Source organism: Coregonus lavaretus (assembly GCF_964263955.1).
Source record: "Coregonus lavaretus genome assembly, chromosome: 14".
In the NCBI taxonomy this organism is placed as follows: domain Eukaryota; kingdom Metazoa; phylum Chordata; class Actinopteri; order Salmoniformes; family Salmonidae; genus Coregonus; species Coregonus lavaretus.
Window position 1 is genome coordinate 9439243 of NC_140001.1, and position 25074 is coordinate 9464316.

General features: G+C 41.4%; 1 protein-coding gene across 1 annotated transcript in view; it reads right to left on the bottom strand.

The window, feature by feature from the left end:
- rtkna (rhotekin a) overlaps positions 1-24868 on the bottom strand; it is a gene marked incomplete at its 5' end in the record, with an annotated part of 64059 nt that extends 39191 nt beyond the window's left edge. Inside the window, one exon of the mRNA XM_084176753.1 lies at positions 24758-24868. Within this exon, the coding sequence (XP_084032879.1) occupies positions 24758-24868 (111 nt within the window). The remainder of the gene's footprint in view (positions 1-24757) is intronic.
- Between the last annotated feature and the right edge of the window lie 206 nt (positions 24869-25074).

Below are 25074 nucleotides of genomic sequence, written 5' to 3' on the forward strand. Positions count from 1 at the left end.
TATCAGAAATTCAAAACATTTAAATTGATGGCCAAATCTTTTGGGATTGAAAATGGTTGAAAAATGCATCTTTGCCTTTCATTTCACACAAAATAGACTTTTAGCTTTCATTTGACACGCTCCTATGAACTTCACATGTTGGCGCTCATGGGTCCCACAACCAACTTAACAGGAGGAGAGGAAAAGAAAAAGGAGAGGGGAGAAGAAAAGAGAGAGAGTCTGAGAGGCTGGGTCAATTGTAAGGCACGCCATTTACTTTCCCCTTCTCACCAAGCATTATAATACTACTGCATTAGTGAATTCTGAACAATGGCAGGATGCTGTTTTCAAGAAATACAATTTTTGATTTGCTACATTTGGACAAAGTATTCTCTATCTTGGATGTACAAACAGTCACACACACAGACAAAGCCAGCAGCTAGCACAACAAACACTCAAGCTATACACCTCCGCATTTATTTGCCAATGTACGTTCTGCATACCAAGGAAGCCTCTCAGAGAAGGAGAGGGTCCAGCCTTTGTTTCAGAGAGAGGGTCAGAGGGGGTAAACCTCCTCCTGGCATCTCCAATGTACCCCTGTCACTACTGACACATGCATTATACCAGGGAAACCTAAGAGGAACCCTTTGCCCCCCCCCCCCCGGCCCCTTAAGGCGGGCCCTCAGCCTGGCATTTGTGCCCCAGGCATGAGTCTTGTTCTGGGCCAGAGCAATGAGTGATAGATACTCTATTGTTCTCCAGACCCTGGGCTGCCTTGAGCATAGCCGAGTTGAGGGGATGTTTTTGCATTCCTCGACACGACTCCCCCCCCCCCCGTGTGTTCATGATTCGAGGTGCTTCCTCTCCGTGGGCAACAGCGCCAGCATTGCCCTAAGAACAACCTCACATGGGCTGCAGAAGAAAGCAAGCCCAGCATTTGTGAGTTCGACTAGTGAGAGTGACAGAGCGACATAGAGACCACCAGTCAACAGTGCATTAGGAGAGTATTCAGACCCCTTGACCTTTTCCACATTGTTACATTACAGCCTTATTCTAAAATTGATTAAATAAAAAAAATCCTCAATCTACCCACAATACCCCATAATGAACAAGAGAAAACAGGTTTGTAGTAATTTCTGCAAATTTATAAAAAATTAAAAACAGAAATACCTTATTTACATAAGTAATCAGACCCTTTGCTATTAGACTCGAAATTGAGCTCAGGTGCATCCTGTTTCTATTGATCATCCTTGAGATGTTTCTACAACTTGGAGTCCACCTGTGGTAAATTCAATTGATTGGACATGATTTGGAAAGGCACACTCCTGTCTATATAAGGTCCCACAGTTGACAGCGCACGTCAGAGCAAAAACCAAGCCATGATGTCGAAGGAATTGTCCGTAGAGCTCCAAGACACGATTGTGTCGAGGCACAGATCTGGGGAAGGATACCAACACATTTCTGCAGCATTGAAGGTCCCCAAGAACAGTGGCCTCCATCATTCTTAAATGGAAGAAGTTTGGAACCACCAAGACTCTTCCTAGAGCTGGCCACCCGGCCAAACTGAGCAATCGGGGGAGAAGGACCTTGGTAAGGGAGGTGACCAAGAACCCGATAGTCACTCTGACAGAGCTCCAGAGTTCCTCTGTGGAAATGGGAGAACCTTCCAGAAGGACAACCATCTCTGCAGCACTCCACCAAATAGGCCATTATGGTAGAGTGGCCAGACAGAAGCCACTCCTCAGTAAAAGGCACATGACAGCCTGCTTGGAGTTGGCCAAAAAGCACCTAAAGGAAGAGAAACAAGAATCTCTGGTCTGACGAAACCAAGCTCAAACTCTTTGGCCTGAATGCCAAGCTTCACGTCTGGAGGAAACCTGGCACCATCCCTACGGTGAAGCATGGTGGTGGCAGCATCATGCTGTGGGGATGTTTTTCAGCGGCAGAGCTTGAGAGGATCTGCAGAGAAGAATGGGAGAAGCTCCCCAAATACAGGTGTGCCAAGCATGTAGCATCATACCCAAAAAGACTCGAGGCTGTAATCGCTGCCAAGGGTGCTTCAACAAAGTACTGAGTAAAGGGTCTGAATACTTATGTAAATGTGATGTCAGTTTTCTATTTTTTATAAATGTGCACAAATTTATCAAAATCTGTTTTTGCTTTGTCATTATGGGGTATTGTGTGTAGATTGATGAGGGGAAAAAACTATTTAATCCATTTTAGAATAAGGCTGTAACGTAACAAAATGTGGAAAAAGTGAAGGGGTCTGAATACTTTCCGAATGCACTGTATGTATGCATGCATGTATGTATGTATGTATGCATGCATGTAAACTACCGGTCAAAGGTTTTAGAACACCTACTCATTCAAGGATTTTTCTTTATTTTTACTATTTTCTACATCGTAGACAATCAAAATATACATTTATATTTGAGATTCTTTGCCTTGATGACAGCTTTGCATATTCTTGGCATTGTCTCAACCAGCTTCACTTGGAATGCTTTTCCAACAGTCTTGAAGGAGTATGCTGAACACTTCATCATTTTTGCATTTCACTTCGGCAACATTGACCTTGTCATTCATGCCATTTAAGCATATTGAATTGAGAGAGAGACAGAGAACAGAGATAGAGACAGAGAGATCCATTTGGATATAGGACCTACACCTATATGCTCACACACACACAGGCTTAAATAAATCATCTGAAAAACACACTGGTGGTTTATAGTCATGTAATCTCTGCCAAACCACATTAAACGTTTTAACAGTGCTCTCATGTCTGAGCACTGTTAGCTCAGTTGGTAGAGCATGGTGCTTCCAACGCCAGGGTTGTGGGTTCGATTCCCACGGGGGGCCAGTATGAAAAAAATAATGTATGCACTCACTAACTGTAAGTCACTCTGGATAAGAGCGTCTGCTAAATGACTAAAATGTAAAATGTAAAGAACAGTGCAGGTATGCGCAAGGTCTCAACAAAACATCCGGAGCACAATTGCAGTGAATGTTGCAGATAGATTACAAGCAGTCACACACAACTCGTAAATGACTCTGGCAAAATAACTTCTACACCACAAAGCTGGGAATAAACTTCTTCCCTGGTCATTGAAGTTATTTTGCACCAGCTCCACAGCATCGTAGGCCCAGCCGGACCGAACTGGCACAGATCAAATAGAAATGCATCCTCCCTGCCTTGACATTCCCACTGATTGGACAATGTAGGATTGGTGAACGCAATAGGGTGGTAACCTTGCTCTCACTCATCCAATCACTTCTAGATAATTTTATAACCTCCAGGAAGGCAGGGTACATTTTTAAAGTCTTGGAACGAGGCCCATGGCTCTCTCTGCTCCACAGGCCCAGGCCCTGCTACATGCTCCTGGAGGCTGCCTGGACTGGGAGAGAGTGGGCGGCTGCCTGGGACTGGGAGAGAGTGGACGGCTGCCTGGGACTGGGAGAGAGTGGAAGGAGGGCTGGGACTGGGAGAGAGTGGGCGGCTGCCTGGGACTGGGAGAAAGTGGAAGGAGGGCTGGGACTGGGAGAGAGTGGAAGGAGGGCTGGGACTGGGAGAGAGTGGAAGGAGGGCTGGGACTGGGAGAGAGTGGAAGGAGGGCTGGGACTGGGAGAGAGTGAAAGGAGGACTGGGACTGGGAGAGAGTGGAAGGAGGGCTGGGACTGGGAGAGAGTGGAAGGAGGGCTGGGACTGGGAGAGAGTGGAAGGAGGGCTGGGACTGGGAGAGAGTGAAAGGAGGACTGGGACTGGGAGAGAGTGGAAGGAGGGCTGGGACTGGGAGAGAGTGGAAGGAGGGCTGGGACTGGGAGAGAGTGGAAGGAGGGCTGGGGCTGGGAGAGAGTGGAAGGAGGGCTGGGACTGGGAGAGAGTGGGTGGCGGGCTGGGTCTGGGTGTGTCCATCACAACATCACATGATCCAACCACTTCCTGAACCAAAGTATAGCTGCTGGTGGCCATGGTGGTCGGGTGGGTAGTCTCAGAAATTAAATCGTAGGGCTGAGTTTGAACTCTTAGCGTTTCTCTCTCTATCACACGGGTGTCTCGCTGTGGCAGTAAACCAGCATGGACAGAATAGTGTGCAGTGAGATTGGTGTTTTGTGCGGGGCGATTGGAAAGGCAGATGTCAACTCCAACAGAGAGTGAAGCAGAGGAGCTGGACAGAAGGGAATATACTATGTGTGCACGCACGCACACACACACACACACACACACACACACACGCACACACAGAAAAACAGACAGGCTGCTATACATGTTGATTCAGCAGTAACCCCCATTCTCTCAGGGTCTGGTAGTCAGATGGAGATCCATCCATCATTAACCCCAGAGACAGAGTAACCAGGAAGACCCACAGGAATACTACTATACTGAAACTAGCAGATGTGCACACACCCATCCAGGAACACTCACAGGTGCAAAGAAAGACATGTGTATGCTCAGAGTGAGTGGTTGCAAACCAAGTCCACAGCATTTTAACACTAGCTCTGCCATCTATACAGCAGCTCACGTCATAGAATAGCAACTGTCACAATGTCAAACTGTGAATGTCAAGAAAATGTGTCACATGAGTAATTCCCAAGCAAACAGGTGGTCGACTAAACTCAACTGCACGATTTACGATGGAGTTGAGCGGCGACTAATGTGGGCGGACTGGAGCGCCAACTTCACATAAAATGATGTTTCTATCAAAAACTACTGACTTCAGCACCCAAAGAATAGCCCGCAATTACACAGAATAATGGATGCATGGTATCCTGGGTCCAGTCAAACAATAGACTTGAGGTCAGTTGTATAACGTCCTTCTGTAGTCCATCTATTTCGACGATGGTTCAGCTTGATAACTCACTGGAACTGGCTGATTCCAGAGTATGTGAGCAGAGCTGAGGTGGAGTGGAGCAAGGAGCGGAGTGTGCTCAATTTGACAGAGCACGGAGCGAGTTTCCCAAAGGCTGGAGCGTCGGCCTTCTCTCCCGCTCTAATTTCACTCCAGTACCACTACAGCAGTAGCGCTCACTTCCCTTCACCAGCTCAGGGCATGCCCGGCCCAGCATGCATTTGTAGGCTACTTGTTTGCTGCTATCGCCCCTTGCTTTAGCTACTGTCATTGAGTTCGCTACATATTTTCATAAAGAAATGGACAACACACACAGATGCTAAATCAAGGTGACTTACAAAGATGAGCACCAAGAGCAAGAGTGTCCAACACTAAAGAATCATTGTAGAAAAAATATTGAATTCGTTTACTCTAATTAAGGGAGGGGTGGTAGGTTTAGGGGAAAATGATAAAGGAAACAATATTTTAAAATAATAATATTTAAAATAATATATACATTACCAGTCAGAAGTTTGGACACACCTACTCATTCCAGGGTTTTTCTTTATTTTCACTATTTTCTACATTGTAGAATAATAGTGAAGACATCAAAACTATGAAATAACACATGGAATCATGTAGTAACCACAAAAGTGTTAAACAAATCAAATATATTTTACATTTGAGATTCTTCAAATAGCCACCCTTTGCCTTGATGACAGCTTTGCACACTCTTGGCATTCTCTCAACCAGCTTCATGAGGTAGTCACCTGGAATGCATTTCAATTAACAGGTGTGCCTTCTTAAAATTTGTGGAATTTCTTTCCTTCTTAATGCGTTTGAGCCAATCAGTTGTGTTCTGACAAGGTAGTAGGGTATACAGAAGATAGCCCTATTTCGTAAAAGACCAAGTCCACATTATGGAAAGAACAGCTCAAATCAGCAAAGAGAAATGACAGTCCATCATTACTTTAAGACATGAAGGTCAGTCAATACGGAACATTTCAAGAACTTTGAAAGTTTCTTCAAGTGCATTCGCAAAAACCATCAGGCGCTATGATGAAACTGGCTCTCATGAGGACCGCCACAGGAATGGAAGACCCAGAGTTAACTCTGCTGCAGGGGATAAGTTAATTAGAGTTACCAGCCTCAGAAATTGCAGCCCAAATAAATGCTTCACATAGTTCAAGTAACAGACACATCTCAACATCAACTGTTCAGAGGAGACTGTGTGAATCAGGCCTTCATGGTCAAATTGCTGCAAAGAAACCACTCCTAAAGGACACCAATAAGAAGATGAGACTTACTTGGGCCAAGAAACACGAGCAAATGGACATTAGACCAGTGGAAATTTGTCCTTTGGTATGGAGTCCAAATTTGAGATTTTTGGTTCCAACCGCCGTGTCTTTGTGAGACGCGGTGTGGGTGAACGGATGATCTCTGCATGTGTAGTTCCCACCGTAAAGCATGGAGGAGAAGGTGTTATGGTGTGGGGGTGTCTGTGATTTATTTACAATTCAAGGCACACTTAACCAGCATGGCTACCACAGCATTCTGTTGCGATACGCCATCCCATCTGGTTTGGGCTTAGTGGGACTATCATTTGTTTTTCAACAGGACAATGACCCAACACACCTCCAGGCTGTGTAAGGGCTATTTTACCAAGAAGGAGAGTGATGGAGTGCTGCATTAGATGACCTGGCCTCCACAATCCCCCGACCTCAACCCAATTGAGATGGTTTGGGTCGGACCGCAGAGTGAAGGAAAAGCAGCCAACAAGTGCTCAGCATATGTGGGAACTCCTTAAAGACTGTTGGAAAAGCATTCCAGGTGATCTGGTTGAGAGAATGCCAAGAGTGTGCAAAGCTGTCATCAAGGCAAAGGGTGGCTATTTGAAGAATCTCAAATATATTTCGATTTGTTTAACACTTTTTTGGTTACTACATGATTCCATATGTGTTATTTCATAGTTTTGATGTCTTCACTATTATTCTACAATGTAGAAAATAGTAAAAATAAAGAAAAACCCTTGAATGAGTAGGTGTGTCCAAACTTTTTACTGGTACTGTATATATTTATTTACTAAAAAGATATATATGGGGGATTGGAAATTATGCAGACAATTACATTGATAGAAGCCACAAACTATCTGCAATATTAAAGCTGATCTACACTAAAAAATATATATAATAATCATAATATTCTTTTGAAATACAAAAAAAATACAATATATATATATATATACACACACACACACACACACACATACATACACATACATACACTACCGTTCAAAAGTTTGGGGTCAGTTAGAAATGTCCTTGTTTTCGAAAGAAAAGCAAAAAAAAAGTCCATTAAAATATCTTCAAATTGATCAGAAATACAGTGTAGACATTAATTGTTAATGTTGTAAATGGCTATTGTAGCTGGAAACCGCTGATTTTTAATGGAATATCTACATAGGCGTACAGAGGCCCATTATCAGCAACCATCAGTCCTGTGTTCCAATGGCACGCTGTGTTTGCTAATCCAAGTTTATCATTTTAAAAGGCTAATTGATCATTAGAAAACCCTTTTGCAATTATGTTAGCACAGCTGAAAACTGTTGTGCTGATTAAAGAAGCCATAAAACTGGCCTTCTTGAGACTAGTTGAGTATCTGGAGCATCAGCAATTGTGGGTTCGATTACAGGCGTCCACCCATGGTGCTCAGAATGACAGAAATCACATTTAGATTATGGCAATCCATATTAATAGAACATGCAAGTCAAGGATGCAACGATGTGCGGTCCTTCTTACCTATTTCTGATGCACACTTTGAAGATATTAGAATAACGGTCCACATTTACTTTTCCTCAGCCAACAAGTCGAGTAACGAACAGAAAAATCACTTGCCTATGTCATTCTACTATCCCCCACAGTAGAAAAGTTGACCTATTCTATTGGTCAGCTTGTCGAGAAAGAAATAGCCTGTTCCAAACCGACTCTGGGACTGTTGTGGGACAATAGATCCCAAATTCATACAACCAGTAGGCCTAGGCTACATATATTTTTTAAGCAAATTAGTCTGATGCAACAGATCAGAACGTTTATCTTAGAATGTTGATAAACAATTATTTTTCTCACATAAGCGCAGCAATGCGCAAAAGGCAGTAGGCTACGTGCGAATGTTCGTTACATAATGCAATTAGCGGGAAAACACCATCAAAAGCGCACCAACATGAGAGCGGTTTCATGTGACAGAGATTAAAATATCTGTTAGGAATTTAGAAAGAGGGGAGATCTGATATGCAATAACTAGCAAGGGTTGTTAATATGACCAGGATTGTGCCTTTGGCTACTGGACAATGAAAGAAAGTTGTTATAAAATAATTGCTTAAACGGATATGGTTTGATTTAGGCTAGGCTACTTTTCTTTTCTTTTTTTGGGGGGGGGGGGGTAGATCAGCTTTAATATTGCAGATAGATTGTAACTTCCATCAATGTAATTGTCTGCATCACTTCCAATCTCCCATTAGTTTTTTTTTCTTCTTTAAGAGGCTCCTCTGTCCTCCACTCGTTACCTGTATTAATGGCACCTGTTTGAACTTGTTATCAGTATAAAAGACCCCTGTCCACAACCTCAAACAGTCACACTCCAAACTCCACTATGGCCAAGACCAAAGAGCTGTCAAAGGACACCAGAAACAAAATTGTAGACCTGCACCAGGCTGGGAAGACTGAATCTGCAATAGGTAAGCATCTTGGTTTGAAGAAATCAACTGTGGGAGCAATTATTAGGAAATGGAAGACATACAAGAACACTGATAATCTCCCTCGATCTGGGGCTCCACGCAAGTCTCACCCCGTGGGGTCAAAATGATCACAAGAACAGTGAGCAAAAATCCCTGAACCACACGGGGGGACCTAGTGAATGACCTGCAGAGAGCTGGGACCAAAGTAACAAAGCCTACCATCAGTAACGCACTACGCCGCCAGGGACTCAAATCCTGCAGTGCCAGACGTGTCCCCCTGCTTAAGCCAGTACATGTCCAGGCCCGTCTGAAGTTTGCTAGAGTGCATTTGGATGATCCAGAAGAGGATTGGGAGAATGTCATATGGTCAGATGAAACCAAAATAGAACTTTTTGGTAAAAACTCAACTCGTCGTGTTTGGAGGACAAAGAATGCTGAGTTGCATCCAAAGAACACCATACCTACTGTGAAGCATGGGGGTGGAAACATCATGCTTTGGGGCTGTTTTTCTGCAAAGGTACCAGGACGACTGATCCGTGTAAAGGAAAGAATGAATGGGGCCATGTATCGTGAGATTTTGAGTGAAAACCTCCTTCCATCAGCAAGGGCATTGAAGATGAAACGTGGCTGGGTCTTTCAGCATGACAATGATCCCAAACACACCGCCCGGGCAACGAAGGAGTGGCTTCGTAAGAAGCATTTCAAGGTCCTGGAGTGGCCTAGCCAGTCTCCAGATCTCAACCCCATAGAAAATCTTTGGAGGGAGTTGAAAGTCTGTGTTGCCCAGCGACAGCCCCAAAACATCACTGCTCTAGAGGAGATCTGCATGGAGGAATGGGCCAAAATACCAGCAACAGTGTGTGAAAACCTTGTGAAGACTTACAGAAAACATTTGACCTGTGTCATTGCCAACAAAGGGTATATAACAAAGTATTGAGAAACTTTTGTTATTGACCAAATACTTATTTTCCACCATAATTAGCAAATAAATTCATAAAAAATCCTACAATGTGATTTTCTGGAGAAAAAAAATCTCATTTTGTCTGTCATAGTTGACGTGTACCTATGATGAAAATTACAGGCCTCTCTCATCTTTTTAAGTGGGAGAACTTGCACAATTGGTGGCTGACTAAATACTTGATTTCCCCACTGTATATACACATACATAGTTGAAGTCGGAAGTTTACATACACCTTAGCCAAATACATTTAAACTCCGTTTTTCACAATTCCTGACATTTAATCCTAGTAAAAATTCCCTGTCGATCTTAGGTCAGTTAGGATCACCATTTTATTTTAAGAATGTGAAATGTCAGAATAATAGTAGAGAGAATGATTTATTTCAGCTTTTATGTCTTTCATCACACTCCCAGTGGGTCAGAAGTTTACATACACTCAATTAGTATTTGGTAGAATTGCCTTTAAATTGTTTATCTTGAGTCAAACGTTTCGGGTAGCCTTCCACAAGCTTCCCACAATAAATTGGGTGAATTTTGGACCATTCCTCCTGACAGAGCTGGTGTAACCGAGTCAGGTTTGTAGGCCTCCTTGCTCACACACACTTTTTCAGTTCTGCCCATAAATGTTCTATAGGATTGAGGTCAGGGCTTTGTGATGGCCACTCCAATACCTTGACTTTGTTGTCCTTAAGCCATTTTGCCACAACTTTGGAATCATGCTTGGGGTCATTGTCCATTTGGAAGACCCATTTGCAACCAAGCTTTAACTTCCTGACTGATGTCTTGAGATGTTGCTTCAATATATCCACATAATTTTCCTTCCTCATGATGCCATCTATTTTGTGAAGTGCACCAGTCCCTCCTGCAGCAAAGCACCCCCACAGCATGATGCTGCCACCCCCGGCATCACGGTTGGGATGGTGTTCTTCGGCTTGCAAGCGTTCCCCCTTTTCCTCCAAACATAACGATGGTCATTATGGCCAAACAGTTCTATTTTTGTTTAATCAGACCAGAGGACATTTCTCCAAACAGTACGCTCTTTGTCCCCATGTGCGGTTGCATACCGTAGTCTGGCTTTTTATGGTGGTTTTGGAGCAGTGGTTTCTTCCTTGCTGAGTGGCCTTTCAGGTTATGTCGATATAGGACTCGTTTTACTGTGGATATAGATACTTTTGTACCTGTTTCCTCCAGCATCTTCACAAGGTCCTTTGCTGTTGTTCTGGGATTGATTTTCACTTTTCACACCAAAGTACGTTCATCTCTAGGAGACACAACGCGTCTCCTTCCTGAGCGGTATGACGGCTGCGGGGTCCCATGGTGTTTATACTTGCGTACAGATGAACGTGGTACCTTCAGGCGTTTGGAAATTGCTCCCAAGGATGTACCAGACTTGTGGAGGTCTACAATTCTTTTTCTGAGATCTTGACTGATTTCTTTTGATTTTCCCATGATGTCAAGCAAAGAGGCACTGTTTGAAGGTAGGCCTTGAAATACATCCACAGGTACACCTCCAATTGACTCAAATGATGTCAATTAGCCTATCAGAAGCTTCTAAAGCCTTGACATCATTTTCTGGAATTTTCCAAGCTGTTTAAAGGCACACTCAACTTAGTGTATGTAAACTTCTGACCCACTGGAATTGTGATACAGTGAATTATAAGTAAAATAATCTGTCTGTAAACAACTGTTGGAAATATTACTTGTATCATGCACAAAGTAGATGTCCTAACCGACTTGCCAAAACTATAGTTTGTTACCAAGAAATATGTGGAGTGGTTGAAAAACGAGTTTTAATGACTCCAACCTAAGTGTATGTAAACTTCCAACTTCAACTGTACATTTCCTTTTTTTAAATATATTTCCCTTTATTACTTTCCAATCCCACCACCCCTTCCCTAATTGGAGTAAACAACAATGCTTAGGCCTCTACTTCCAGCTTATACATACTATATACATTTTATGGACACAGTCAATTTTACAATAATTCTATTTTGTTTGTTTTTACTCCTGAACTTCCTCTACCCTCAACCTCTCCGATCATTTTCATGATGTCCATCTGGTTTGCTTCTATATGCCATATCTTTCTAAATGTGCACTTTCACAAAAGCTCTCAACCTATAACCTACAGTGAGGGAAAAAAGTATTTGATCCCCTGCTGATTTTGTACATTTGCCAACTGACAAAGACATGATCAGTCTATAATTTTAATGGTAGGTTTATTTGAAGTGAGAGACAGAATAACAACAAAATAATCCAGAAAAACGCATGTCAAAAATGTTATAAATTGATTTGCATTTTAATGAGGGAAATAAGTATTTGACCCCTCTGCAAAACACGACTTAGTACTTGGTGGAAAAACCCTTGTTGGCAATCACAGAGGTCAGACGTTTCTTGTAGTTGGCCACCAGGTTTGCACACATCTCAGGAGGGATTTTGTTCCACTCCTCTTTGCAGATCTTCTCCAAGTCATTAAGGTTTCGAGGCTGACGTTTGGCAACTCAAACCTTCAGCTCCCTCCACAGATTTTCTATGGGATTAAGGTCTGGAGACTGGCTAGGCCACTCCAGGACCTTAATGTGCTTCTTCTTGAGCCACTCCTTTGTTGCCTTGGCCGTGTGTTTTGGGTCATTGTCATGCTGGAATACCCATCCACGACCCATTTTCAATACCCTGGCTGAGGGAAGGAGGTTCTCACCCAAGATTTGACGGCACATGGCCCCATCCATCGTCCCTTTGATGCTGTGAAGTTGTCCTGTCCCCTTAGCAGAAAAACACCACCAAAGCATAATGTTTCCACCTCCATGGTTGACGGTGGAGATGGTGTTCTTGGGGTCATAGGCAGCATTCCTCCTCCTCCAAACACGGCGAGTTGAGTTGATGCCAAAGAGCTCGATTTTGGTCTCATCTGACCACAACACTTTCACCCAGTTCTCCTCTGACTCATTCAGATGTTCATTGGCAAACTTCAGACGGGCCTGTATATGTGCTTTCTTGAGCAGGGGGACCTTGCGGGCGCTGCAGGATTTCAGTCCTTCACGGCGTAGGGTGTTACCAATTGTTTTCTTGGTGACTATGGTCCCAGCTGCCTTGAGATCATTGACAAGATCCTCCCGTGTAGTTCTGGGCTGATTCCTCACCGTTCTCATGATCATTGCAACTCCACGAGGTGAGATCTTGCATGGAGCCCCAGGCCGAGGGAGATTGACAGTTCTTTTGTGTTTCTTCCATTTGCGAATAATCGCACCAACTGTTGTCACCTTCTCACCAAGCTGCTTGGCAATGGTCTTGTAGCCCATTCCAGCCTTGTGTAGGTCTACAATCTTGTCCCTGACATCCTTGGAGAGCTCTTTGGTCTTGGCCATGGTGGAGAGTTTGGAATCTGATTGATTGATTGCTTCTGTGGACAGGTGTCTTTTATACAGGTAACAAGCTGAGATTAGGAGCACTCCCTTTAAGAGTGTGCTCCTAATCTCAGCTCGTTATCTGTATAAAAGACACCTGGGAGCCAGAAATCTTTCTGATACTTATTTCCCTCATTAAAATGCAAATCAATTTCTAACATTTTTGACATGCGTTTTTCTGGAAATTTTTGTTGTTATTCTGTCTCTCACTGTTCAAATAAACCTACCATTAAAATTATAGACTGATCATGTCTTTGTCAGTGGGCAAACGTACAAAATCAGCAGGGGATCAAATCCTTTTTTCCCTCACTGTATATACTTATTATGGACACAGTATGCTTACATTATTAGTTATCTTGTTGTTATTAGTTGTTGTTAGTTGTTATTAGTCCCATCCTTCAACTCCATTCAACACCACCCATCTATCTGTTAACACCATCCATATTGGATTTCTATTTGCCATATATTTTTCAACTGTACTGTGACGTTTTACAAAAGTTCTGAACCTTTCTATTCTCATTGTTTCTACAGATTGTAAATTGAAAATAAACATTTTTGCTAAAAGTATTATTATATTATTGATCGATTGACTATGACTTTTCAGATCACCCAGTAATGCTATCTGCAGGGTTAGCCCCAGGTAAATATTGCAATCCTTTAGCCATTCCTGGACCTGTGTCCAAAAATAAACTACAAATGGACAGCACCAAAACAAATGATCTAATTATTCTGTCTCTTCGCAGCAAAATCTGCAGAGCTGGGAAGATTGTATCCCTCATATAAATAACATTCTATTGGTAGCAAGAATTGTATATAATAATTGAAATTGAAAAATTATATGTTTTGGATCCGCGTCATTTTGCGTATCAGTTCATAAACACTATGCCATGGGATCGGTACGTCAAAGATCTCTTCCCAACTATTTGGCTAGGCTACTTTGAAGCAAGGTAAAACATGCCTCATAATATGTAGTAAAATGTTCAGGTTTCAAAGTACATGTTTTCAAAATGCATAATGCTTCCAGCTCATTGCAAGGTGGTGTGTGATGCGCTGATGAAGCCTTCCTTCCGTTGACTATGCATTTGCTGTTTGAGATGCTGTAGCAGCAGCTCTGCCGCTGTCTGATAGATTTTCCGCTCAAAGGTTCTGTATCTGTATGCTGTACGTGTGTGATAAGATACATAATAAATATACTGTATACACCCGCCAATATAATTCCACTAAATTATGCAAATTGCCCTATAGACCAATAAGCATGACCAGTCAAATGTATTTCCATCGACTGGTATTTACATCAATGAATAGGCTAAGAAGCATTATTTTGCAATGGGATTCTTTCTTCTTCTCCTGGACAATTTTATTTAAAATCGGCTTTTCTATTAATTTTTTTAAAAATCGACCAAAAGCCGGCTATTACCGGCTAACGGAAACCCCACACACCCACACAGAGCCTGTACTGGGATTCACAGGGTGAAAGGGGTTCTTTCAATACACCCTGGCCTGCTCATTGATATGCCACTGGCTGTGTCGGAGCATTGAGATCTAATGGGCGCACTGCAGTTCCACAGGGAAGGAATTGGCTGTGAGAAACTCTCAGGTATCTTCCAGGGTATCATTAACATGGAACATAATGGCTGAAACACACATTATCTAACAGCATTAAGATGAACCACAATGGCTGAAACAGACATTCATCTTGTATGAGGAACAGAAAGCGGGTTATGGAGTGAGAAGGCAGTGATTGTTTGGTTGTTGTTGGTGGAGAGACTAAATATCACACTGATAAACTAAATGTGAAAATCTAAACAGCTTTAGATGTTGCTCATCAACAACATGTATATGTAAGGGCAATTCCACTGGAATGTCAACCTGAGCATGCAAAACTAAAGTTAGTCATTTCCGAATGCAACCTCCTTCAACATTTAGAAGTCACTTTTTGGGGTATATACACACACTCCCCAAGGAGTACTATATTATAGACACACACATCACAAGTTGTGTTTTGTGTAACACTAGAATTGCCCATAAGTAATATGTGTTAACACTGGAAGAGAAAAGGGCCTATAGGGCAGGATGGATTCAGGGTGGAACTAAGGCCTTATCAAGCAACAGCTACAGCACAGCTACAGTACATTACAGCTACAGTACAGCTACAGTACAGCACAGCTACAGTACAGCTACATTACAGTACAGCTACATTACAGCTACAGTAGAGTTACATTACAGTAGGTAACAGGGTTTCTGTTAGCCGGTAAAAGCCGGCTTTTGGCCTATAATTTTTTTTTGAAAAGCCGATAAATAAAATTGCCACCAGCCAATTGTCCGGGAGAAGAAAAAATCCCATTGCGAAATAATGCTTCTTAGCCTATTCATTGATGTAAATACCAGTCGATGTAAATACATTTGACTGGTCATGCTTATCGGTCCATAGGTTAATTTGCATAATTTAGTGGAATTAAACTGCAGTGTGCGTAGGCTACAGTATATATTAGTTATGTATCTTATTTATCACACCGGTACAGCATACAGACAGAGCCTTTAAGCAGAAGATCTGTCATACAGCTGCTGCAGCATCTTAAACAGCAACAGAAGGTAGGTTTCATTAGCACGTCACACACCACTTTGCAATGAGCTGGAGGCAGTAGGCGATGCATTTTGAAAACATACACTTAATTATTTGAAACCTGAACGTTTTAATACATATTATGATGCATGTCTTACCTTGCTTCAAAGTAGCCTATTAGATCTCCTCTCTTTCAACATTTCTAACTGATATTTTAATTTCGGTCATGTGAAACCGCTCGAATGTGCAGGGCCCTTTTGACAACAGTGTTTTCCCGCTAATTGCATTATGGAACGAACATTCGCGCATAGCTGACTGCCTTGAGTGCATTGCTTTGCTTATGTGAATAAATAATAGTTTATCAACATTTTAAGCTAAATGTTCTGCTCTGTTGCATCAGCCTCATTGTTTTTTACGTTGTTGTTTTTTATGTAGCCTAGTCCTACTGGTTGTATGAATTTGAGATCTATCTTCCCACAGCTGTCCCAGTGTCTGTTTGGAATATGCCATTTCTCAACAAGCTGACCAATAGAATAGGTAAACTTTTCTACTATGGGGGGATAGTAGCTTGACATAGGCTAGTGGTTTTTCCGTTCGTTACTCGTCTTGTTGGCTGAGGAAAAGTATTGTGGACAGTTATTCTAACATCTTCAACGTGCACATCAGAATTCGGTAAGAAGGACCGCACATCGTTGCATCCTCGACTTGCATGTTCTGTTAATATGAATTCCCATAATCTAAATGTGATTTCTGTAATTCTGAGCACCGTGGGTGAACACCCTAATCAGGTTACGCTCCCAATGCATGTGGGTCCAGATTTCTCAAATGTCTGGTAAATTAAAATGTTGGCGGTCAAATATCCGGCACCGCATTTTCCTAACGGAAACCCTGGTAGGTAACCATATATAAAACCCACGTGCTGGGACCGTGTTATTGGCACCATTTCCCCTGCCTTTTATTTAACCAAATCCATTGACAGACTCCTTTGACCATTTTCAAATGTGGCTAGTTAGGAATAGGCTTAAGTACTATTTTTAACAGCAGAACTGTGTCAAAGAAAAATGTAGCCGTTGGAATATGCTGGTGTGTGTCTGGAATTTCTTACAGTTAGAGTGGTAGACCATCGGACTACGCCCATGTGATGAGTAACCTTGCTGGAGACCTGAAGACATTTGTTTCCAAAGCTAACACCTAGGCTTCAGCTCAGTGGGTTAAGGACAGGCACTACTGAGTCAGGCAGAATCACCCGGGTTCAGCGTCTGGTCAATTCCACAAGCACATCACAACAACACCAGATAGTGCATTATCATCCAACTTGTCATCAAGTCATAACAACCAGCTCTCCACTCATCACTGCTACAACGCAAAATTGGTGTCTTTCCAACATATGGCTCTTGAACAGCTTCTATCCCCAAGCAATAAGACTGATAAATAGCTAACTAAATAGACTGAGTTAACCTTGTATCCTCATTGACCATTTTATTTTTGTCTCTATGCACACTCAAAGGGCCCTACACACTCACACACACTCCATCATCTGCTCACTCACACAAAACATGCAAATACATTTATACTGACTCTACACACACGCACACCCACTCACATACAATATGCTGCTACTATTTATCTTATATCCTGATGCCTAGTCACCTTACCCCTATTCATATCTACCTCCATCACTCCAGTATCCCTGCACATTGTAAATATGGTATTGGAACTGACCCTGTACATAATATGCTTACTTACGTATTGTGTTCTTCATATTTCAAATGTGGTTTTTTTCTAGTATTACATTGTTATTGATTATTGCATTGTTGGGTTTTGAGTTTGCAAGAAAGGCATTTCACTGTAATGCATGTGACATTAAAACTCGACATTCCCTGAAAAAAAAGTGTGCGCTTGCTTCAGCTGAACCAGGTCAGAACCAGCGGTGCCAGTGCTACGGAGAATGTTATCTGATCTACGAAGGTCAAATATGAGCTCATAGCAGCCTTCACTCAAGGAACCAGGGCAAGTAGCAAATCAATACAATCATGGAGTGTGCCTCTCCAGCCATTTATTAGGTTTCCTGTGACATGAATTATAAACAACCACAGTGCAGCGAAAGAGAGAGAGAGAGAGAGAGAGAGAGAGAGAGAGAGAGAGAGAGAGAGAGAGAGAAAGAGAGAGCACTATGGCACAATTAAGATTCCCTTAAGTATCCTTTTAGAAGTCACAGTCTGCACTGCTACATTCACATTCTCTTGTATTGTATTTATTGTATTGTATTTATTGTATTCTATTTATTAAGAATCCCCATTAGTTCCTGCCAAGGCAGCAGCTACTCTTCCTGTGGTTCAGCAACAGTAAGGCAGTTACAGTGCATACGGGAAAGTATTCAGACCCATTCACTTTTTCCACATTTTGTTATGTTACTTATTCTAAAAATGGATTAAATTCTTTTTTCCCCCTCATCAATCTACACACAATACCCCATAATGACAAAGCGAAAACAGGTTTTCGAAAATTTAGCAAATTTATTAAATAGGAAAAACTAAAATACCTTATTTACATACACAAAGTATTCAGACCCTTTGCTATAAGACTCGCAATTGAGCTCAGGTGCATCCTGTTTCCATTGATCATCCTTGAGATGTTTCTACAATGACTTGATTAGAGTCCACCTGTGGTAAATTCAATTGACTTGGAAAGGGACACACCTGTCTATACAAGGTCTCACAGTTGACAGTGCATGTCAGAGCAAAAACCACTCTCTGGCCTGAATGCCAAGCGTCACGTCTGGAGGAAACCTGGCACCATCCCTACGGTCAAGCATGGTGGTGGCAGCATCATGCTGTCGGGATGTTATTCAAGGGACTTGGAGACTTGTCAGGATTGAGGGAAAGATTAACGGAGCAAAGCACAGAGAGATCCTTGATGAAAACCAGCTCCAGAGCGCTCAGGTCCTCAGACTGGGGCGAAGGTTCACCTTCCAACAGGACAACAACCCTAAGCACACAGCCAAGAGTGGCTTCGGGACAAGTCTCTGAATGTCCCTGAGTGGCCCAACCAGAGCACAGACTTGAACTCGATCGAACATCTCTGGAGAGACCTGAAAATAGCTGTGCAGCAACGCTCCCCATCCAACCTGACAGAGCTTGAGAGGATCTGCAGAGAAGAAATGGGAGAACCTGCCCAAATACAGGTGTGCCAAGCTTGTAGTGTCATACCCAAGAAGACTCAAAGGCTGTAATCACTGCCAAAGGTGCTTCAACAAAGTACTGAGTAAAGGGTCTGAATATTTATGTAAATGTAACATTTCAGTTTGGTATTTTTAATAAATTAGCAAACATTTCTAAAAACCTGTTTTTGCTTTGTCATTACGGGGTATTGTGTGTAGACTGAGGGGGGAAAAACTATTGAATACATTTTAGAATAAGGCTGTAACGTCACAAAACGTGCAAAAGGTGAAGGGGTTTGAATAGTTTCCGAAAGCACTTAAAAAATAAATACATTACATTTCATAACACTTTCACAACACATTAAGTGTGTGCCACCTCAGGCCACTACTCTACTACCACATATCTACAATACAAAATCCATGTGTACGTGTGTATAGAGTGCATGTGTTATCATGTGTGTGTCTGTGCCTGTGTGTGTCTCTTCAAAGTCCCCACTGTTCCATAAGGTGTATTTTAAACTGTTTTTTAAATCTGATTCTACTGCTTGCATCAGTTTCCTGATGTGGAATAGAGTTCCATGTAGTCATTACTCTATGTAGCACTGTGCACCTCCCATAGTCTGCTCTAGACTGTGTCTGAGCTGTGTACTAGTAGTTTAAACAGACAGCTTGGTGCATTCAGCATGTCAATACTTTTTACAAAAACAAGTAGTGATGAAGTCAATCTCTCCTCTACTTTGAGCCATGAGCGATTGACATGCATATTATTAATGTTAGCTCTCCGTGTACATTGGTCTGAGCCAATTGTAAGTCCCTCTTTGTGGCACCTGACCACACAACTGGATAGTAGTTCAGGTGTGACAAAAATAGGGCCTGTAGGACCTGCCTTGTTGATAGTGTTGTTAAGAAGGCAGAACAGCGCTTTATTATGGACAGACTTCTCCACATCTTAGGTACTGTTGCATCCACATGTTTTGACCATGACAGTTTACAATCCCGGGTTACTCCAAGCAGTTTAGTCTCCTCAACTTGCTCAATTTCCACATTATTCATTACAAGATTTAGTTGAGGTTTAGGGTTTAGTGAATGATTTGTCCCAAATACAATGCGTTTAGTTTTATAAATATTTAGGACTAACTTATTTCTTGCCACCCATTCTGAAACTGACTGCAGCTATTTGTTAAGTGTTGCAGTAATTTCACTTGTTGTAGTAGCTGATGTATAAAGTGTTGAGACATCCGCATACATAGACACACTGGCTTTACTCAAAGTGGCATGTCATTAGTAAATATTGAAAAAAGTAAGGGGCCTAGACAGCTGCCCAGGAGAATTCCTGATTCTACCTATTATGTTGGAGAGGCTTCCATTAAAGAACACCCTCTGTGTTCTGTTAGACAGGTAACTCTTTATCCACAATATAGCAGGGTAAAGCCATAACACATACGTTTTTCCAGCAGCAGACTATGATCGATAATGTCAAAAGCCGCACTGAAGTCTAACGAAACAGCTCCCACAATCTTTTTATCAATTTCTCTCAGCCAATCAGCCATTTGTGTTAATGCCGTGCTTGTTGAATGTCCTTACCTATAAGCATACTGAAAGTCTGTTGTCAATTTGTTTACTGTAAAATAGCATTGTATTCAGTCAAACACCTTTTTTTTCTAAAGTTTACTAAGGGTTGGTCACAGGCTGATTGGTCGGCTATTTGAGCTGAATTACTTTTGCTTCCCTCCAGGCCTGAGGGCACACACTTTCTTGTAGGCTTAGATTGAAGATATGGGAAATAGGAGTGGCAATATCGTCCGCTATTATCCTCAGTAATTTTCCATCCAAGTTTTCAGACCCAGGTGACATGTCATTGTTGATAGACAACAACAAAAATGCACCTCTTCCAAACTCACTTTACAGAATTCAAAATTACAATGATTGTCTTTCATAATTTGGTCAGTTATACTTGGATGTGTAGTGTCGGCACTTGTTGCTGGCATGTCATGCCTAAGTTGGCAAATATTTCCGATAAAAAAATGATTAAAGTAGTTGGCAATATCAGTGGGTTTTGTGATGAATGATGGAGCAGAGTTTGCGTTTTTGCCCAAATGTTATATTTAAGGTGCTCCAAAGCTTTTTACTATCATTCTTTATATTATGCATCTTTGTTTCATAGTATAGTTTCTCCTTTTTATTTAGTCACATGATTTCTCAATTTACAGTACCTTTGCCGATCAGCTGTGCAGCCAGACTTATTTGCCATTCCTTTTGCCTCGTCCCTCTCAACCATACCACTTTTCAATTCCTCATCAATCCACAGGGATTTAACAGTTTTTACAGTCATTTTCTTAATGGGTGCATGCTTATTAGTAACTGGAATAAGCAATTTCATAAATGTGTGAAGTGCAGCTTCTGGTTGATCCTCATTACACACCACAGACCAGCACATATTCTTTACATCTTTAACATAGGAATCACTACAAAACGTATTGTATGACCTCTTATACACTATATTAGGCCCAGCCTTTGGAACTTTGGTTTTCCTAGATATGGCTACTATATTATGATCACTACATCCAATGGATGTGGATCCTGCTTTTGAGCAGATTTCTGCAGCATTAGTAAAGATGTGATCAATGCATTCGGATGACTTCATTCCTGTGCTATTTGTAAATACCCTGGTAGGTTGACTGAAAACCTGAACCAGGTTGCAGGCACTAGTTACAGTTTGAAGCTTTTTCTTGAGTGGACAGCTTGATGAAAGACAGTCAATATTTAGGTCACCCAGAAAATATACCTCTCTGTTGATATCAAATACATTATCAAGCATTTCACATATATTATCCAGATACTGACTGTTAGCACTTGGTGGTCTATAGCAACTTCCCACAAGAATAGGCTTTAGGTGAGGCAGGTAAATCTGTAGCCATATTACTTCAACAGCATTTGACATGAGATCCTCTCGAAGCTTTACAGGAATTTGACTACAAACAGCAACACATTGTTGCACATCTCAAAGAGACAGAAACCAGTTAAAGTAGCAGCAATATATCATGGTGCTAGGGCACAGCACACAGGTTAGGGCTGTTGCAGTGACCGTATTACCGCCAGTCATGTGTCATGACCGCAGTAAAATTCCACTTGACCGTTGAGTCATGGTAATCTACTCTTATGCACATGCTTTGGTAGTACCCAACTCGCTAAAGACAACCAGGTCCTAATGGCCTGGTACTCAGGGCTCTATTGTCCCTCTAACCACTGACTTAAACGCAAATGCAATAGGAAATTACATCAAACACTTATAATCAAAACAGTATCATGCTTTTAAAACTCACCTCACTGTGATGATCAATTTGAAGAAAAAAGTTCCACAGCAGGTTGAAACTGAGTGTAAAACATGGTTGTTGTGGATGTTGTTTCAAAGCCTAACACAACGAGGTGATGATTAATTGAAAACACCCATATGCTTATGCATAGGCTTATGAGCCCAAGCCCAAAAAGAAAAACCTGAATTAAAATTATGATTGTGCCTTTGTACAATACATAGCCTACCGCATATTACGCAAGGCAGAAAAACAAAAAACAAAATTGATTTAAGATGTCTTTGGTACATAATTGGTCTATCCTATACTCCAAAATTAAACAAATTTGAGAAATCGCCTTTGAGTTTGGACTGCACTTTGTTTGGACTGCACTTTTATTCATACTGGATGGACTGGTTACCTTATGCTACACTCCACAGTTTGTCTGGTAGAGAAAGTATAGCCCTAGGCAATGCTGTTGGTCCATTGATTTTGCAGGCCGGCTTACAGAGTTATGCTAAAATTATAGTGAATTTGTATTTGATTTTGAATAACCTAGTAATAGGGCATGTTTTTATATTTTCATAATTAATTGGGTGACACAGAATATCTCACCACTGTGCGTTTCCATCTCCTCCTCTCTCTTTTCTTGAGCGCGCAGACAGGCTGTGTTTAGTGAAATATATGTTTCGTGCGGAAACATGTTACTACCAATGTTACCAAACAGACTTCACCTGGTTTCCCAAATTAAGCACTGGGTAGCTTCAGGAAAAGGGTTGGAGAGCCCATGGCATACAGAGTTTGGGCAGAATATCACCTGTCGCGCAGTGAGAGCATGCTTCTCAAACAGTGTTCGATGCATGGAGTGAAATAAGTGTTCTTATATTAATTTCTCAGCTTCTCATATTAAGCACATGCTCTGCTATAAAACCGAAGTAGCCTACCTGGCATCGTTGAAAAACGGACCAGCGGGAAAGCGTGCTGCCTCCATTAGCTATTCGAGTGCATACGGATGACAGGTATTTTTTCCCCTGTCCCTGTTCCTGCCCATTAGATAAATGGGCCATTCTAAATCGAAAAGGAATTTTACATATTAAAGACAAGATTAAATTGAGAATAGTCTGATAGGTGAAAATATGATCACGATGACAGAACAGTTGTGGAGCCTAAGGCAAGAAACAGAGCCCTTTTTTTGCGACTTTAATCAAATCATCAATAGCCTATAGTCGCATCACGCAACACATATTTTTTTTATTTCTAAGACGTTCTAAGGTTTGTATCATTCACAACTGAAGTTGCCAAACAACTCTAAATCTAGCGTATAGGACCTGTTTCAAATGATCACTTTTACGCTCAACATAGCCACTTCATATGCACGCTCTTTCTATTTAATTCAGCTAAGTTCAATTATATTCTTCTTACTATAAAATCATATAATATAAAATAACGGCACTGGACTTATAAACATATCTTGTCAGTTAAATGAACAAGCCTACAGCCTATGGCATGGAGCATAGCCAGATAACATACAGTAGGCCAACTCATATTCTGTTCTTCTGAAATACATTTTCTCCATATCATAATGTTTCTTTTGACCTGACCAAAATAAATAATGGATTTATTGTGATGGTGTATATTCAATTGTTTTACTATACTTCTTTAAATGTAGATGTTCCAAAAGGCATGCATCAGCTACTTGTATGCAGCTTGGATGTGTGGAGGCCTGGAGATGCTAAACGTGTTTATGTTAGGTAAGGGCAGTCTTTTGCATGGCAATAACCAACTGACAAAATGTCATGACTGCCATAGCCCTAGTTGGGTTCCCCCCGGAGGTCAGGCCCCCCAGATAGCATATGAACATGTCATTATCCATGAAAGAAAATGTTTAGAATTACAGGAAATTAGCTTTAAAACTGCAAAATGTTAAATCAGCCTCATGTCAAAATGTGTAGAATAGCAGGAAATTACCTCAGAGATCCTTGAAAGTCAGAACAATCCTTGTCCTGCAGGGACACTATTTTTACAGTTGAAAAAAAAATGATGTTGTTGCATTATAAGGGAAAAGATATGTTTTGGAAATTTTCAAAATACTTTCAATAATATTAATTTCCATGTTGGCTCTATGCCTGGAAATGCCCTTGTCAGGAGCAAAGGATCCCAATTTCAAACTCTTCAAAAAAGTTTTTTTTTTATTCTCAAAACTGGCAATAATGGATACTATCTGAAATATTAGCCCTAATGCATTTAATAGTGCTATAAAACAAAATAAAAAGAAGTTTGGAGATTTGTATGACATATTTGAATGACCTGATGTTACAATTAAACAATCAAGGCCTTCAAACACTTGTTGGAGAATAATTGTAAAAATGAAATGCCATTTATGGTGTCTGATGGAGTTTACATAAATCCAGATAGTTGCATTTTATGAAAAAAATGTGGTGGTTGTTCCTTTACATGGTGTGATAGCTGATACTTTGGTCTATCAAAATAGTAAATATTTCAAATGTTGTAAAAAAATTTGGACAAATATTTGTGGGAACAAATCTGAGATTGTCCCATCTTTCAAGAATCCATGAGCTCTAAAACAGCACCATTTTCTCTTAGGCTCATGCAAAATGTGTAAAATAGGTTGAGATTAGCTATAATACTACACATTTCTCTCTATGCCCCATGGAATAATAAAATCCTTGCGGGGCACCGCGAAACTGCGCTACGCCACTGGGTGAAATCATTGCGCTTTGATACATGGCGGAACGACCAGTGAAAGTAAACAAATCCCCATACGCTTGTCCTCGATAACCACATGCTGAGAAGGACATCGTGGTGGCAAGAAAGAAGAACCTCAATTACCTGTAAAGTGTCCAAGAAAACACTTCGTCTGAATTTCCCTCGCCGTATCTCCATTTCAAGGGCTGAACCCCGGGCAATCGTGGCTCTTGTTGTTTGATTTCGGCAAAACATTGTAAACTTTTGGTGCTAATCAAAATGACCTTGCTGTTTGAAACGTCCTATTGGTAGAGCACTAGTGTGAAGATCCTTTTCAAAGTAGCTTATCCAGGTGCGCAGCTACTGCAACATTTCTTGAAAGGACACAATTATGTCTACTCACTCTCACAATTCTTTCTCAACCGTAAAGAACAAACTATTCATAGATGAACGCTTACAGA